Consider the following 17,794-nt stretch of genomic DNA (forward strand, 5'->3'; position numbering starts at 1 on the left):
AAAACGCAGCCGTTTTGGCTGTTTTATTGGGAATCGGCCTTTGAATTTTGTTGTTGGATTGAAATAAGTCGGAATCCACTCAAAGACACGGTGTTGTTTCCTTGTCGTCGCCGATCAGATTTCATAAACCGGGACTGGCTTATCCTGGTCGCCGATTAAGATCTCCGGCGAAAGGTAACGATTTCGCTTGGTTTTTTACATTTACAGTTCGATTTTGTCCCAATGTGTTCAGAATCTCTCATTATTGTGCAGTTGTTTAAATCAATCAAAGAGGATGGATCAAGGAAGGCAAGTATTTTCAGTTGATCTCCTAGAGAGATATGCCACGAAGAATCGGGGCATGATTACATGTATGGCTGCTGGGAACGACGTAATTGTTCTGGGAACTAGTAAAGGATGGATTATACGCCATGACTTCGGACTTGGCAATTCTAATGGTAATTTTTTCAAGTTTCTTTATCCTTTTTGGTTTGCTAATTTCACCGGAATAAGTTGAGAGAAATCTGTTTATTTTTGGATATTAGATGTTGATCTTTCTGTTGGTCGAGCTGGGGAGCAATCGATTCATAAGGTTTTTGTTGATCCTGGTGGTAGCCATTGCATTGCTACTGTCACTGGTGTTGGTGGAGCTGAAACCTTTTATACTCATGCTAAGTGGCCTAAGCCTCGTGTCTTGAGCCGCTTGAAAGGTTTGGTTATTAATGCCGTCGCTTGGAATAGACAACAGATTACTGAAGGTTACTATTACGATGCTTTTGGTGTTTTATTCTTGTTTTTTTTTTTCTTTTCTCCTGACATGGATCAATATTGACTCTGTTTTTGTCTTTCCTTGAATTCAGTTTCAACCAAGGAGATCATTCTGGGCACTCAGGATGGTCAGCTGTTTGAGATGGCCGTGGATGAGAAGGACAAGAGAGAGAAGTACATCAAGTTTTTGTTTGAACTTGAAGAACTTCCCGAGGCTTTCATGGCTTTGCAGGTACTAACATTTTACGCTGACTTGTAATTAAATGTGTTTCCTACATTGGATTTATTATTATTCTTCCAATCACTTGTCTTTTATTGAAATAAATGTCTAGATGGAAACGGCCAACATTAGCAGTGGGATGAGGTACTATGTGATGGCTGTAACTCCCACTCGACTCTACTCCTTCACCGGGATTGGAACATTAGAAGTAAGCTTAACTCTCTTCTGTTATGTGATGATTTCTGTACCCCTATCTTATGATTTATTTGGTAACATCAGTTATCATGATAGTTAGGAAAATCAACTTCTTATCATAATGAAAAATGGTAGCATTCAAAGATTAAGTGGAAGGTCACATTATATTATTGAACAGGATCCAATTTATTCGCCAATGGTTGGGCTTCAAATGTATTGTTCCTTCTTTCAAATGCGATTTATCTTATTCTGTTGATTGTTGTTGCTTTCAGATCTATGATCTCTTGAAATGTGGTTTAGCTTTTCTTGCGTGCAAAATTTCTAACTACTAAGTGTTTACTCCAGTCTGTTTTTGCTAGTTATAAAGAACGTGCTGTTCATTTTATGGAACTTCCTGGTGAAATACCAAACAGGCAAGTGCTCGATTTACCTTAAGCTCATTTTGCGTATGAAAGAAAAATCACAAATTGTAACACTGCTCTCTGAACATATGATATTTATCGTCTTTCAGTGAACTACATTTCTTTATAAAGCAACGAAGAGCAGTGCATTTTGCATGGCTTTCAGGAACAGGAATTTATCATGGTGGTCTGAACTTTGGAGCTCAGCACAGGTAGAATGACTGTAACAGTGTCCCTTTAAAATTTTGGGGAGCTTTCTATGTTATGTCATCCTGTAATGTAATTGAAATTTGTTGGTAGTTATCCAAATGGTGATGAAAACTTTGTGGAGAACAAAGCACTCTTGGATTACTCAAAATTGAGTGATGGCACTGAAGCAGTCAAGCCTGGTTCGATGGCACTCTCTGAGTATCATTTCTTGCTTCTTATTGGTAATAAGGTTAAGGTGTGTTTGGACAGCATGAAGTTGATACATTCCTTGTATTTAGTTTCATCTGCCTACATATAAGTGTTTTGTTTCATAAGTGTGCTTACTTTCTGGCGTCTGCATTCCTTACATGCGGGGGTAGGTTGTGAATCGGATAAGTGAACAAATCATTGAAGAGCTCCAGTTTGATACAACAGCAGATTCAGTTTCGAGGGGTATAATTGGACTTTGCAGCGATGCCTCTGCTGGCCTCTTCTATGCATATGATCAAAATTCGATATTCCAGGTCTGTTTAGTTGTTGGCTTACTCGTTTATAATGATTGTAAAACTGCTTGAGCAAATTCTTCTAATATCTGCTGCTTCCACTTCCCTTTTTTGGGTTTGGATATATATTCACTCTAGGTTTCTGTGATTGACGAAGGCCGAGATATGTGGAAGGTTTACCTAGACTTGAAAGTCTATGCTGCAGCTTTAGCAAACTGTCGTGACCCTCTCCAGAGAGACCAAGTTTATTTAGTTCAGGTGATCCTTGACGTTAATAGGCATTGATTTTTATGTCATACGTGTCATATCTGCAAATCCTTTTATATCGTATTATGGCTGTCGCCTGCCTATAGACAATTAGCAGAAAGAATATCTCTTTTGATTATTTGTGGATTGGGCATCTTCTGTTGTAGGCAGAAGCTGCATTCACCGACAAGGAATATCTGCGAGCAGCATCATTTTACGCCAAAGTAATTTCTAGCTTCTCTGTTGTACTTGGTTCTTACATGATGTAATTCATCCTTGAAGTGGTACAATGTTTTTCTCGCAGATCAATTACGTAATATCTTTTGAGGAGGTCACATTGAAGTTTATTAGTATAAACGAACCGGTAAGCATTTACGTTAATTATATAAACATGAAGAATCTCTAATCATGTGCGTGCTGTTCAGAAGAGAAAATTGTGTTTCACATGTGGGCTTGGATATTCACTGCCTTCTGTTCCTTGTGTGATTACAGGAAGCTTTGAGAACATTCTTGTTGCGGAAGCTTGATAATCTTTCAAAGGATGATAAATGCCAAATAACCATGATATCAACATGGGCAACTGAGCTATATTTGGACAAGGTTTAGCTTTTGTTCTCCGTGTTCTCAGTTCTCACTTCTCGTTAAACATATATTTAGAAAATTCTTTATGTTATCTCATCTAGTATTCCCGATTCCTCTTATATTTTATCTCCCCCGGTTTGCTTTCTGAGTTTTTGTATCTTGTTTCTCGGTCCCATGTTTCTTGAATGCGAGATTAGATAAATCGGTTGCTTTTGGAAGATGACACTGCTATAGAAAATCGCGACTCGGAGTACCACTCAGTCATTCAAGAGTTCCGTGCTTTCATGAGCGACTGCAAGGATGTATTGGATGAGGCAACCACTATGAAACTTCTGGAAAGGTAAATTCCAAAAGTATCCCAGCCTCCCAGGTGATCTATTAAATTATATCCCTAGACAGTGAACACTTGGACCTTTATAGTGATGTGTATTAATTTTATGGAATAAGCTATTCTCTTAAAGACTGTTTTCAGCACATCTCCTAGGATCTCTTGTTTGCAGTATAAGACATCACCTTTCTTCTTTTTTATCTCCTGTAGTTATGGTCGGGTTGAGGAGTTGGTATATTTTGCAAACTTGAAGGAGCAATATGAAATTGTAGTCCACCATTATATTCAGGTGAATGGCGTGATGAGTTTTCTTTTCATACTTGATCCATATATACAATATCTTACTCAGGCTTGCTCAGTTGAAATTATGAGTTTTGTCTTTTATCCATTAGCAAGGGGAAGCAAAGAAAGCATTAGACGTGCTACAGAAATCTTCAGTTTCAGATGAGCTTCAGGTCTGTAAATATAAGCACTGGGATCTTGTGATATTATGTAGTCTCCCAATCTTTGTTTTGTCCTGTAAACCAGTACATATTTTGCTCATTTCAGTACAAATTTGCGCCGGAGCTTATTATGCTTGACGCGTATGAAACCGTGGAAGCATGGATGGCCAACAAAAACCTTAATCCAAGGAGATTAATTACTGCAATGATGCGCTACTCAAGCGAACCTCATGCAAAGTAATGTCCCACTTCTCAACTATATGTTCATTATATATCTGGACAATAACTCCTCAAATCAAAATGCAGGAACGAGACACATGAAGTCATAAAATATCTTGAGTTTTGCGTCCACCGTTTGCATAACGAGGACCCAGGGATTCACAATTTACTTCTCTCATTATATGCCAAGCAGGTTTGGTTGGTTTTCGGTGACAAATTTTCTTTGATTCCTTATAACTTTAGAGTCATGTAATTAACCGGGAAGCAACATCTAGGGTTACTGTCTCTTTTTTCACTTGTATGACTGTGACAACTGACTATAGGTTGCTGGAGTGCTACGTAATGGTTTTATTTTTCTTATACATTTAGGAAGATGACAGTGCCCTGCTTCGTTTCCTGCAATGCAAATTTGGGAAAGGACGAGAAAACGGTCCCGAGTTTTTCTACGATCCCAAATATGCTTTGCGCCTGTGTCTCAAAGAAAAGAGAACCCGTGCCTGTGTCCATATCTACAGCATGATGTCTATGCATGAAGAGGCAGTAGCCCTTGCTCTTCAGGTAATAAATCCGTTAATATAAAAAATCAACTATCTTCCACTTCCTTCTTCTACGCACTCGCGCCATCTTTAGTTCGTGACATATTTTGAAACAAAATGGCTACTGAAAGATTCTGAATTCGCCACATTATATGATGTCAATATGTCTCAGAAAGATTGGTTGACCAATTTAGTCCGAACTTTCTTGTGGTAGTGGTTGAATACAATTTATTTTACAGATTGATCCAGAACTTGCTATGGCTGAGGCTGATAAGGTTGAAGATGATGAAGACTTGAGAAAGAAGCTGTNATAGGTTGCTGGAGTGCTACGTAATGGTTTTATTTTTCTTATACATTTAGGAAGATGACAGTGCCCTGCTTCGTTTCCTGCAATGCAAATTTGGGAAAGGACGAGAAAACGGTCCCGAGTTTTTCTACGATCCCAAATATGCTTTGCGCCTGTGTCTCAAAGAAAAGAGAACCCGTGCCTGTGTCCATATCTACAGCATGATGTCTATGCATGAAGAGGCAGTAGCCCTTGCTCTTCAGGTAATAAATCCGTTAATATAAAAAATCAACTATCTTCCACTTCCTTCTTCTACGCACTCGCGCCATCTTTAGTTCGTGACATATTTTGAAACAAAATGGCTACTGAAAGATTCTGAATTCGCCACATTATATGATGTCAATATGTCTCAGAAAGATTGGTTGACCAATTTAGTCCGAACTTTCTTGTGGTAGTGGTTGAATACAATTTATTTTACAGATTGATCCAGAACTTGCTATGGCTGAGGCTGATAAGGTTGAAGATGATGAAGACTTGAGAAAGAAGCTGTGGCTGATGGTTGCAAAGCATGTTGTCAAGCAGGAAAAGGGAGCTAAAAGGGAAAACATAAGGAAAGCTATTGCTTTTCTCAAGGAAACTGATGGTCTTCTAAAGATAGAAGATATTTTGCCTTTCTTTCCGGACTTTGCCTTAATTGATGACTTCAAGGTTAGTCAACTTTTCCTCTTTTCAAGACACACAAACACTAGTCTTGGACCTTACAAGTTGCTTCTACTCTCTTGTTATTTTCTTCAATTCCTCTTGCAGGAAGCGATTTGCTCATCTCTTGAGGATTACAACAAGCAAATAGAACAACTGAAAGAGGAGATGAATGATGCCACACGTGGTGCGGATAACATTAGAAATGATATTAGTGCGCTAACTCAAAGATATGCTGTAATCGACCGTGACGAGGAATGCGGGGTATGATCATCCAGCAGAACTTATCTATCTATGATATTTATGTGCGAAGCACCAAAATTACCAGCAGAGCTTATGCTTTTCAATATATTACCAGGTTTGTAAACGTAAAATCTTGATGATGACCGGAGATTTCAGAATGGCCCAGGGATATACTTCAGCTGGACCATTAGCTCCTTTTTATGTCTTTCCTTGTGGGCACTCTTTCCATGCACAGTGCCTGATCACACACGTCACAAGCTGTGCACACGAAGAGCAAGTAAGTTTCTAGCCATGAGTTCCCTTTAGTGATATTCAGTTGTTCTGGAGTGTATGCTATGATGAAAGTACCATGGGTACGATTTACTGTACCTGCAGCTTTTTTTTGGACAAAATTATACCTGTAGCTGAGTTCTTAATTTTCCATGTTAAAATTGTGATTCCATTTTTGGTTATCCAAAAATCTGTAGGCCGAGCATATACTTGATCTGCAGAAGCAGCTGACATTGCTTGGTAGCGAAACCCGGAGGGATATAAATGGTAGCCGATCTGATGAACCCATAACAAATACAACTACTGCAGACAAGGTATGGACATTTGTTTCATTATTCTTTCCTTTTTTCAATCTTTTCTTAACATTTTTCTATGGCTTGACATATTTTTTCTTTACCGTGAGGCAGCTTCGGTCAGAGCTAGATGATGCTATTGCCAGCGAATGCCCGTTCTGTGGAGAATTAATGATCAACGAGATCACTTTGCCTTTTATCAAACCTGAAGATTCACTAAATTCTGCATCTTGGGACCTCCGACCACCGACCAACTTAGCAAACCAGAGGACCATTTCTTTGCCTGTTTGATTCATGTCACCCAGTGATTTTTTTTTTTTTGTGTGATCTCTTCTTCAGCTAGCTTTGAACTATGAATGTGATTTTAAGTGCTGTATTATTGATGTAATATTATTATTAAACATGCTTCTGGAGATATACATACATTAATCTGTCTCACCTACTTGTGTCTCTACTATCTAAAATGTTTCCATGACTATTTTTTCGATATGAAATATTACTGTATTCCATGATTTTGCATCAGTGACGCGATTCTTCCTCGGCCTCAAAATCTTTTTCTGCAGATATTTTCTTGGCCAGAGCCTGCTTGGTCCAGCGCTTCAAGTCATAAGCTCTCTTGAAAGGCTTCTTCTCCCTGGTAAGTTTCCTCTTTGTAATGGCAATTGCAAGATCGTTTGGGAACAAAGTTTGCCAGACAAGGGCGTGGAGAAGCGTGGAGACAAACAACATGCAGACCATCGCCGTGGATATGAAGGAAAGAGTGAGTGCTAGAGCCCGGCTGGGGTAACCAGGTACTGCCTCTGCATACTTTATTGTTGCTACTGATGCTGTTGTCATAGGAAAAGTATATGACCACCACGCCACTGAGAACCTGCATACAACTCCTTAGCCACTTCGTTGCATCAACACATCTTTGACTGAGAAAATATATAAACCCTAGATGGACTTACTTGAATCCGGTGAAGAAATTGATCCGCGCTACAAGGGAGATGTATAGGAAGAGTGCAATAAAGAAGCAAGTTCTTGAACATCCGTCGAATTGGCCATATATCGTGTTCCAAGCTATACTTGCTGCTGATGGGGCAGCTATGAACATAGAATAAACAGGATGAAGCTCTTTAGGCAGAGCTTCACTTGTGGGAAGTCTCTGATAAAGTGTTACAAACACAACCAAGTAATGTGCAAAACCTACTGCCCATAGAAACTTAGCTACTTCACTCCATCCAACTTTTGAAGCTAAGATGGCCCCGACGAAATTCCCTACAACAGAAAGGTGAGAAGACGGGTTTGCGACTTTGCATAGTCGTCTTTTCCCTCCTGAAAGCCATTGCCCGTAGATCTTTAGCTCGAGGAGGAAATAAGGACCCATGAAAACGCACCAAATTGCGGGATGGAGGTATTGTCGGTTTGATAAGAAGACGGGAGGTACACTGATGGCTAGAAACATGCAAACCACCCAAGGAGCGAAGAAGAAGTTGACTCGAACTGGATGAAAGTACTCTCTTTTGACAGCTTCGAAGTAGAAGATGCATTTGAGTATGTAAGTGAAGGACACAGAGACTAAGGCTACCAGTGACAATAGCCATACAACTAAGTTAATCAATGGTGTGATGTGTAAAAAGTTTGTTGCGGGACTTTTCGCTAGGGCAAGCCACAAGACAGCTTGACTGCTTAGTCCCAAACAGATACCGTAGCATCCAATAGGGAACCTTAGAAGAAACGGCCATTGCTCTTCTTTTGGAAGCAGAATATCTTCATTTTCCTGAAAGAGAATACAGTTGGAATAAGCTTTGCAGAGAGAAAGATAAAAGAAGAAACTAAAGTTGTTAGTTGTTTTACCTTGACTTCATCCAATTCGGGTCCTCTTAGAGCAGCAAAGTATCTTCCTGCAGAAACATTTTCATTTATAGAATCATCTTTGGTCTCACCATCTTCAGTTCTTAAAGAATTCTCAATATCTCTCTCCCTTATGATAGAAGGCAATAGAGATTTTTGTTTGCTGAGCGTCGACTTGGTCCTAAACATACTGAAATCTGCTTTCCGACCATCTCCACCGTTGATGGTTCCGCCTATTTCAAACCCGCCAAAGCTACGACCACTCCTTGGTAAACTCTTTTTGTCATCTCTTTCTCTAGATTCTCTGTTGAGCACTGAGAAGCCTGTCTCTAGAGAAACCTGTCTGCTGAAACCTTTGTATGGTCTTTGTTTCCCTCGGTTTGGTCCTCTGTAACCAGAGAACCTCTTGTTGTAGTTGTTGTTATCCTGCTGTTGCGGTTCTTGCTCTGCTTCTTCTTCAACTTCATTGATGTCGGCGAAATTGGAATGAGCATTTGACTGTTTCATCTCCATTGATCAGGGCAATCTGATACTTGAAACACAGGAAAAGATATATATTTTGTTTCTCTCGTATGCAGAGGAAACATGTTGATGTATATAGAAAGATGCAATGGTCTAAGTTTAAAAAGCAACGTATGTGGTTAAGGAGAGAAATCACGAGAGAGCTTGTTGAATGGTGTGATTTAATGCGTACATGAGAGAACCAAGGCTTTCCTGGAAAGTTGCTTAGGTTTCTCGTGAAAGTGTTTCGATCCAAACGACTTGGAAAAAGAGAGACCCATGAAAAAACAGATAGGAGAGGTCGTTCCATTAGTCACGAGACTCAAATTGCATTTTGGTTATCTGTTCTTCCTTCTACGAAACAAAATTTGAGTCGTTTAGTTGATTCGATTTCCTCTGTTTGCTCATCTTGTTTGGTTATAACATTAAAAAGTATTTCAAAATCCTAAATGTTTTTGAGCAATTCGTAGGATTCAAGTCTCACATATTTTGTTTTTAATTAAAGTATCTTGATCGGATAGACCAAAATCTAAGCTAATCAAACGATTCACGACTACTATGTCAGTTTTGAAGTATATTTTATTCAAAGCCAATTCGTTGCCGTAAACAACCTAAAACAATACCTACAACATTTGTTTGCATTTACACAAGTAACATAACAATATAACATTAGATGTCAAAAAAGTAAATACCACTATCAACAAATAACCACGTTACGTATATGTGTATTTTGTCTACAACTCGTACACACACATGTTTAGGTTTATATTCGAGTTATGGTTTTACAGTGGAAAATAAACAAATAAGTAGGCTAAGTTTCACAATCGTATATATGTAAATTGTCTATGATTGAAATTTGGAAAAGGGACAGAAAGAGTGGAGCAACCAAAACATATGTGAAGAAGCAAGAATAGCATATATTCTTCTTCTTCTTCTTTTTTTAGGAGATTTTTTCCATGAATTTGGTCCCTTGTTTGCTTTACTTTTCCCTTTATCCAAACAAAAACCTATGAATCACTGAAACACAAAATAATACCACAAAAGTGATAATAAATCAATTAATAGCCTCGCATGAATTGGACCAAAAGACAAACTCACATAAGCTGTCATTATCTCTCTGTCTCTCTCTCTCTCTTCTTATTTTCTTTTTACACATTTATTTGAAAATAACAAACTTAAACATAAATTCTTGAAGAAAATGTGGTTTTCCAACCAACACGTTAGATTTATATTATATGCAATTATGAGAATGAGACCACAACAACTTGGATTTGTTTACAGCATATGAAATGAAGCATGTAATATAAATGTTCTTTTAATTATATTACCTAAACCTATTAAGTAAGTGTTATTGTGTTACCACCTTAAAATGTTAACTATATTGGAAACACACCTTGAAAAGTAAGTCAAATGATAAAACTAATTAACCTACATTAGCTAAAATATCAACATCTTATGGAACCCTATTTAATACTGATTACATTTTGGATGTCACGTTTGGTTCAGCTGAATAGAGAGTTTGATTACTCAACTATAGTAAAAAATAAAATTTGTCTGTGTATCTAACATGTTTTGTAACAATGCTAAACTAATTTTTAGATCAAAAATAGTAGGATTGCAAATCATTATAAGAATACAAAATTTATAAAAATAGGTCTCAAGTAAATAATGAGCAAGTTGGCATAAAAAAAAAGAGCAAGTTGACAATAAAAGATGGCAAGTTGCTAAAAAAAAAAATGAAAATGAAAAAAATGTGTAAATTTAACTAACGAGATGAAATTGCGATTTCGCCTAACAGAAGAACTCAAATCAGAAGTGGAAAGAAATTTATTATTGTAACTTTTTTTCCCTCACTATGTTTCGATAATTTTGGTAAGACAAATTATAAAACATAACAGTACAAGAAAAAAAAATTAAAAAAAGGAAATAAAATAAAGATAAAATCTTATTTCCTTCTAATGCTCCCTACTTTTTCACTTTTGTTATAAATATATATATTCCCTCTTTTTTTTTCTTTTCCATTTCATAGGTTTCACACCCAATCTCAACCATTTACAATTAAATTGATTTTACCCCCCTCTCAAAACGAACCAAACCGGTTCAAAAACAATAGCAGAAAATTCCAAAGAATCAAGAAACTATAAACCGAGAAAATAAAAAGTAAAAAAAAAAATTAAAAATTACTTCACCGGTTTAAAATCCAATTATCTTTTTCTCTTCTCACTTTTTCTTTTACTTCTGGTTAAGCAATTTGGATCTCTTCCTAGCTTCGCTATAGAGAACCACTCCCATGATCGTGACACCAAATCCTGCAATCCCCATCACCGTCACCGGATTCCTAAATATAAGAACTGAAACTCCGGCAGCCACCGCGGCTTTTCCGTTCCCCAAAACCTGTAATGTGAGTGCACTTGTGTGCTTCGTCACCAAGAAATTCGTCAAATTCACTAAGTATGCCACTGTCGCATTCCCGGCTAGCAAGAAGATGATCAATGGATCCGTCCTGGCCTTTTCGATCAAGACTCTTAATACGTTTCCTTCTATGTATAGTGTAAACGGTAGTAAGATACAAGCCGCCATTGGAGCCATGTATAACAAAAGATTCATCGAATGTAGCTTCTCTGATTCCGACGTCAGAATTATCCCCTACAAACAAAAATACACAAAATCCGGTTTAACCAAACCGCTAAATAACCGGATTCAAACTCCAATAAAATTCTTCTAATCAAAGTGAGATCCAATCTAGATTCATACGCAATTCAATCAAACCGATCAAAAAAACCAGAATTGGAATCTGAATCATCTGTATATATATATACGCTATATACTCAAATTCAGACAGAGACTGAACTAAACCTGACTCAGTTCAGTCCAACTCCTAAATTACTTCCAAATTTGTTATAATTAAACCTAATTCAGACATAATTAAGAGAGCTGTGCTGTAATAAAACCGAAATCGGAACGCCGTTTCGGATTCTATTGGTAGTAAACCGGAAAATTCATTTAAACCGAACCGATTATTACACGGTTAATTAAGTTTTGTTACCTGGACGACGGATTTGAGAGCTCTGCCGGCGGTGGAAGCAACACAGATAAGGAAACCAAAGAGATGAAAAGAAGGTTCAGAGTTAGAAGCAAGAACGATGCCGGAGACGACAGGGAGAAGAGCTAAGTAAACTTCAGTGGACTCTGTTTTACAAGTAATAAGAAAAGAGAACACGGCGGTGAAGAACGGCGTGGTGGCTCCGATAGCTTGATTGAAAGAAACAGGGATGTAACGCAGAGACGTGTTGCCGCACACGACGGAGAGACAAAAGATGGCTGATAAAGATAAGATCTTCAAGAACTGACGGCGAGACAAGATGTGCTGACGTGGAACGATTCCGGCGATGTTGATCACGGCGGAGCTATAAGCGGCGCAGGAGAGCATGTGCGTCATGGTGAGGAAGATAGGGTAACGGAAACCGTAGTAGAAGAGGAGGTACTTGTTTAAGAGGAGGACTCCTATGTTTGAGCCGAACCAAGCGGCGATTATAGCCGCCGTGAGGATTGTCGGAGATACGGTGGGGGAAGAGAGGAAGAAGGGTTTGAGAGGTGAGGAAGCTGAGGAGTGTGGAGGTGTTCCGGGGATGTCTACGATGGTTGGTGCGGGGGTTGCGGCGGCGTCGAATCTTGGATTGCTCATCCGCCGCGTTGTCCATGATTGTGCTTCAACCATTATTTTTTTTGGGTTTAAGGGTAAAACGGGAATAATGAGTTTGTTTTGTTGTTTCTCTTCTCTATAGAGAGAGAGAGAGAGAGAGAGAAAGTGTGAGTTTTAATCTTTTTCTGGTGAGGTTTGAGATCTGAGAGTGAGAGGAAAGGAGAAGGAAGAAGAAGAAGAAGAGAGAGATGAATCGGACGGTGGAGATTTAGATTTAGCTGTAAAGGTATTGGGTGATATCAGCCGTTGGATCTTATAGTTGGAGGGAATTTTCTTGTTTTTTAAAAAAAATAAAGAGAAAAAAAAAAAAACAAATCTAAGGAAAAATTAAATTTAAGATTCGAAGTCTTGTGTTCGGAGTCTAAGCATGAGTCAGAAGTGTCGGTAGTAGGTCCACGTTTGAGATCCAATTTGGAAGCAATCCTCTATGACGCAGCCTAATTACGTATTTACAAACCCCTATACTATAGTCATTACTAATTATTAGCCTCTCTTTTCAAGTTTTGTGTATTTTAATAATTGTCCGTTTAATACAAATCTTAGCAATTAATTATTGTTGAATGTACACTAGCCTAACATGTACATTCTAGAACACGCCAATATAAGCATCAGTAACAAAGATGGAATGAGTCATATGTTATTTTACATAACTTATGTATATGGTTACATCAAAACTAATGGTGTAAAACATGGAATAGGATTTTATTGTAGCATGTAAAAACAAATGCGTCGGTGTTGACAGAATGGATAAAGCATTAACAAAACAATGAAATGACTAAAGTTCCATACTAATAAGGATGTTTCATACTGTTTCTCTAGATTGAATTATTCATCTAAATTATACTAAGATTTTATATCATTTTTTGGTCAACATGTTTATACTAATATTTAGGATTTAGTTTTTTTTTTCTTTTCTTTAGTCGAATATATATGTATGTTTAGATTTTTAAATTATTTTCATTGACCATAGTACATTTTTAATAAAGGTGGATCACAAATACCAAAATCAAATCAGATCTGTCAAAGTGTCAAGTAATAACGAGATTTTTCTTTTGCATCAGCATTAATCACGCATTGAGTTTATACTGTTAACAGATATGGCATGTCATGTGCACATGATATCTTCTAGTTTATCTTAATTACTAGTTAGCCATTCAAAGTTCAATACCAGTTATAGTAAAAGAATACTCTCTCTGTCTTACCAAGATTAATGTTATGTGATTTTTTCTTGTCCCACAAAAATTGATGTTTTACCATTTTTAATTAATTAATCTTAAATTTTGTAAACTTCAAGAAGTGATGATTAAGAAAATTCAATAGTCATTGGTCTATAAATATATAATACTTTTTAGTAGGAAAACAATATTGTGTTTAAAATTAATAATCATTATTTCTTAAATTGTGTGAAAAAGGATATAATTCCAGAAAAGGAGACTTGGCCAATAGAATGCAATATTCTTCGCAAAATTAAATGCCACTTTCTGCAAAAACATTTTTTCTTTATCGCATTCTCTAGGTTAAAATCATTATTTGTGATCATGCATGCGATTGCTAATATCCAAGGTAATAATAATTTTGTAAGATAACTTTAATAATTACATAAATCACTTTTCCTTTTTTTCTTAAAACATATGAAAAAGGCAAATAACAACTTGCACACGGTGGACTTTACTAAAACATCCTTAATGCGAAAGAAATTATAACTTGGTGGAGAATAAATTTGTTAAGTGCCTTAATAAATTACAAAACGAGAAACTGTTCGTTGACAAAAACAGAAAGAAAAAGAAAGAAAATTGTCCCACAATGAAAAGGAATCCAAAACCGAAAGATGCAACACATGAATCATGATTTGTTTTTCTTTTTGGTATTATACGATATGTTCTGAAGTTATATACTGTATGTCCAATTTTAAAAAGTGCATGTGCATCTATCATAAAGTCATTTTATCTTTATCACATCGGTCCATACCCATTTTCATTTAGCATGTAACTACGTAAGTGTTTTACATCTGGTGATAAGATATCAAATTATATGGTTATATCATATACTATGTACATCAGTACATGTAACTCCCAATAACAATTATCTATTTATTATGTAGACATACATTACACACATCTACTATATACAAATAATCAAGGTAATATAATATTAAATGCGAATGTGTGAGATAGGTAAGAGCTATCTTTACTTAGAAGGGACCAGTAAACTTTTTCATTTTTCTGTCTGTTGCATTCCCAAAATAACAAATTGTCTTCTTTTACGATTGCCTTAAGACAAAATCCAATGACTGATGATTACAGCTCGTCACTTTGTAAGAAACCTTGATGGATGTCTACGTATATATATGCTTATGATATCAAATCAACTAATTTAGCTAATCCTTTTATTTATATAGTAAAAACTAAAAAGTATGGTAATTAAAAGTACTAAAATACTACGAGCAAGAAAAACTTAACCTTTTTAGGTTTTGTAAAGGAAAAAAAAACATAGTACATGATGATTATCTCTGGCATGTAAGATTATATGATACTATAAGAGTATAATATTTTTTATAGCACAGCACATGTTCTTGGTTTTCAAAATTCTATGATATAATACTTCTTAAGTTTACAAGAATAAATTATGTGGGGCAGATTGTTGTAGGAACCATTTGTTACCATGTGCGACCCAATTCTAGTGGGGCCAAAAACAGTGGAACTAAAGCTAGTTGCATAGGGCCGTGACAACGAAACATTATCTAAAACATTTGGTCAATATTTTACAAAAGTTACAAAAACGAATCAAATGGCTTCGCCCGGGTTCGAACCGGAGACCTTCAGTGTGTTAGACTGACGTGATAACCAACTACACCACGAAACCTGATGAACATTGGTAGTTTTACAAATTATTTCTACTTATCATTTCTGGACGAATTTGACTTAGACTACTGCTGTTACTCTCACTCTTTGCTTACATTTCATTACACACCACACAAAGAATTTGGTACAATACAAAAAGATCGTGTTGTTTCAATACAAACCTCAAGTTTTGATACAAAACAAGTGCTCAATCGCTACTACAAATAGTAACTGTCTGTCTTATCAATTTGTTAATAGTTATTATACCTTACTGGTCACGAAATCGCTGTTTGTAGCTTCCCATATAACAGTACCATCACAAGTACATAGCTTTTTGTAGTTTTCTCCAACTCCTGCGCTTCTAGCGATCACTGCAGCGGTCAATCCCGGGCCTGACTTATTATCCTCGGTCTTGTACACCACTACAGCTCGACCAATAAGATCCGCAACCTTGAGCTTCTCTTTCTTTCCCGAATAAAAAGCCTCTCCGTTTTTGTCTGCCTCTAGTGTTCCCAGGTCTCCCAATGCCTGACAGAGGAAAGCAAAAACCGAATTGGTTTAGAGTTTTTTTGAGGATTGTGATGAGATTTTTGTGTTTTTTTAGAGAGTGAGCTTGACCTACCTCTGTGCCAGTATGATCTTGAAATGGATTGTACAAGTTCCCAGTGCTGGCTGCTCCCTTTGTGAGATCTCCATACTCATTGATGGCCCAGCTGTGGGTTCCGGGAGACAAACCAGTAAAGTTGGCTTCGATTCTTGCAAGTTCCATACTGACCTGTGCAAATCGGACTACCCCAAAAATGTCAGGGCCCTTGAATTCGGCTACTGCAGCTGAGACTAAGAAATCTGCCAAACACATCACCAAGTAAAAGTAACGAATGAGAAAAAGAGTCATGCATGAAAGACAGGACACATAATGGAATAGGTAAATACCCCACACCAATACTTCTAATGAATCAGAATATAACAAAGTAGCGGCAGTGTATCAAAGAGTGATTCAAAGGTCAAAACTTTGTCCCAATGTAGATTTTCTTGTCTTGTTTAATTCATTTGTGTACTACTAACATCTTCATTATGCTGAGATGTCATCAATGAAAGACATGACAAGTAATCAAATAGGTAAATACCCCAAACCAATACTTCTAATGAATCAGATAGAACAAACTCGCGGCAGTATATCAAAAAGTGATTCAAAGTCTATGTCCCAATGTAAACTTTTTTTCTTGTTTACTCCTAACATGTTCAACGAGGTGAGAAATGATGTCTTACTTATTCTAACAACCAAAAAAAACAAAAAAAGCAGAAGAGAGATATCTAACCTTGAGGAACACCTTGTCCAATTAACCGAGCTTTTCGACCAGTTTGCTCAAGAGCTTGGGACATAGCCTTAACAGGAGAAGATCCAAGTATCCTCACAACTTGGTTGGGCAAATCCACCTCCACGTTTTCAATCCCTTTTAAAAAATCAAATTTCCATGATAAGTAGCAACAGAGCAAATCATAAACAAACCAGACGATACATAAAGTCCTATATATTTACTAACCTTCAACAGTTTCTAATTTGTTCTTTACGGCATTAACACAACCCTCGCATTTCATATCCACCATAAACTCAGTCTGGGGAACAACAACAACATATCAATTAAGACTCACACAACATAAGCTCTCAGTAGCTCAATCCAAAACTAGCTTTGGAAACTAATCAGATGATTTGTATAGGAAAGAAAAAGACTTACAAGGAGCTGAGGCATCATGACTCGATCCTCCTGCAAATCAAACTCAGCTACTTAAATTACTAAAATCAACGAATTAGGAAAGCTAAAAAAATCTAAAATTGGAAAAAGGGTAACTCAAAAGATTAAAGCTTTTTAACCAAAACCTGAGGGAGATTACGATCAGAAGTGAGAGCAGTCGTCATGGGAGAGCTAACGAAGCTTCGTGAAAGTCCTAAGCCACGTGGAGACGATCGGGAGAGGAAGGAGAAATTGAGAGATTGAGATTTGGGGTTGGTAGATGAAGAAGAAGAAGAAGAGAAAGCGATCGCGATAGGAATCGCAGACGCGGCGGCTACGACGGCTGAAGTCGTTGCCACTGCACTCAAAATTGATGCCATTTTCTTCCTTCTTTAGCTTTTGCGGCTTTTTATTTATTTCTGACCCTTCACTAAAATCTTTATATTTATCATTTTTATTTTTAAAAAAACTGTTAAATCTAGAACTAACTTTAATAAATAAGCAATTATTGATATAATCATATACTAATCAACTTTTATTAAACGTGATGGTAAGTTGGTACAGTAGAACCTCTATAAATTAATACTCTTTAAATTAATACTCGCTATAAATTAATAAATTTTTCCGGTCCACAGTTGGGCCAGTGTAAAAAATGATACATTTCGATAAAATAATAAGATAATAAATTTTTTAGAAATCCTATGTAAAAATATTGTCCCATCAATATCATAAATTAATAATTGAAACAACCCGACCCTTTTTTTTTTTTTTTTTTTTTTTT

At 36.8% G+C, this 17,794-nt stretch overlaps 4 protein-coding genes and 1 non-coding gene across 5 annotated transcripts; 1 reads left to right on the plus strand and 4 right to left on the minus strand.

Moving 5' to 3' along the window:
• LOC104755517 (vacuolar protein sorting-associated protein 18 homolog) lies at window positions 45–6,878 on the plus strand. Its single transcript, XM_010477919.2, has 24 exons — window positions 45–174; window positions 253–437; window positions 525–737; window positions 840–979; window positions 1,080–1,175; window positions 1,508–1,575; window positions 1,674–1,775; window positions 1,864–2,008; window positions 2,133–2,276; window positions 2,394–2,513; window positions 2,669–2,725; window positions 2,806–2,865; window positions 2,994–3,101; window positions 3,281–3,423; window positions 3,622–3,700; window positions 3,804–3,866; window positions 3,961–4,091; window positions 4,161–4,266; window positions 4,443–4,631; window positions 5,376–5,603; window positions 5,703–5,858; window positions 5,953–6,114; window positions 6,305–6,421; window positions 6,515–6,878. Exons 2-24 carry the CDS (start codon window positions 275–277, stop codon window positions 6,689–6,691), a joined length of 2,967 nt encoding a protein of 988 aa, XP_010476221.1. The 5' UTR covers window positions 45–174; window positions 253–274; the 3' UTR covers window positions 6,692–6,878.
• On the minus strand, window positions 6,760–8,897 carry LOC104755516 (guard cell S-type anion channel SLAC1). The gene is made up of 3 exons (XM_010477918.2): window positions 8,240–8,897; window positions 7,351–8,162; window positions 6,760–7,271 (listed from the first exon to the last, which is right to left on the minus strand). Exons 1-3 carry the CDS (start codon window positions 8,747–8,749, stop codon window positions 6,920–6,922), a joined length of 1,674 nt encoding a protein of 557 aa, XP_010476220.1. The 5' UTR covers window positions 8,750–8,897; the 3' UTR covers window positions 6,760–6,919.
• LOC104755518 (probable sugar phosphate/phosphate translocator At1g12500) lies at window positions 10,665–12,540 on the minus strand. Its single transcript, XM_010477920.2, has 2 exons — window positions 11,784–12,540; window positions 10,665–11,383 (listed from the first exon to the last, which is right to left on the minus strand). The coding sequence occupies exons 1-2, from the start codon at window positions 12,453–12,455 to the stop codon at window positions 10,970–10,972; spliced, it is 1,086 nt and encodes a 361-aa protein (XP_010476222.1). The 5' UTR covers window positions 12,456–12,540; the 3' UTR covers window positions 10,665–10,969.
• TRNAV-AAC lies at window positions 15,229–15,302 on the minus strand. The gene has a single exon. It is a non-coding gene; the product is annotated as a tRNA-Val (tRNA).
• On the minus strand, window positions 15,376–17,428 carry LOC104755519 (copper chaperone for superoxide dismutase, chloroplastic/cytosolic). The gene is made up of 6 exons (XM_010477921.1): window positions 17,160–17,428; window positions 17,017–17,046; window positions 16,825–16,897; window positions 16,600–16,734; window positions 15,903–16,126; window positions 15,376–15,808 (listed from the first exon to the last, which is right to left on the minus strand). Exons 1-6 carry the CDS (start codon window positions 17,391–17,393, stop codon window positions 15,542–15,544), a joined length of 963 nt encoding a protein of 320 aa, XP_010476223.1. The 5' UTR covers window positions 17,394–17,428; the 3' UTR covers window positions 15,376–15,541.

The sequence above is a fragment of the Camelina sativa genome, chromosome 17, assembly GCF_000633955.1.
Source record: "Camelina sativa cultivar DH55 chromosome 17, Cs, whole genome shotgun sequence".
Taxonomy (NCBI): Eukaryota; Viridiplantae; Streptophyta; class Magnoliopsida; order Brassicales; family Brassicaceae; genus Camelina; species Camelina sativa.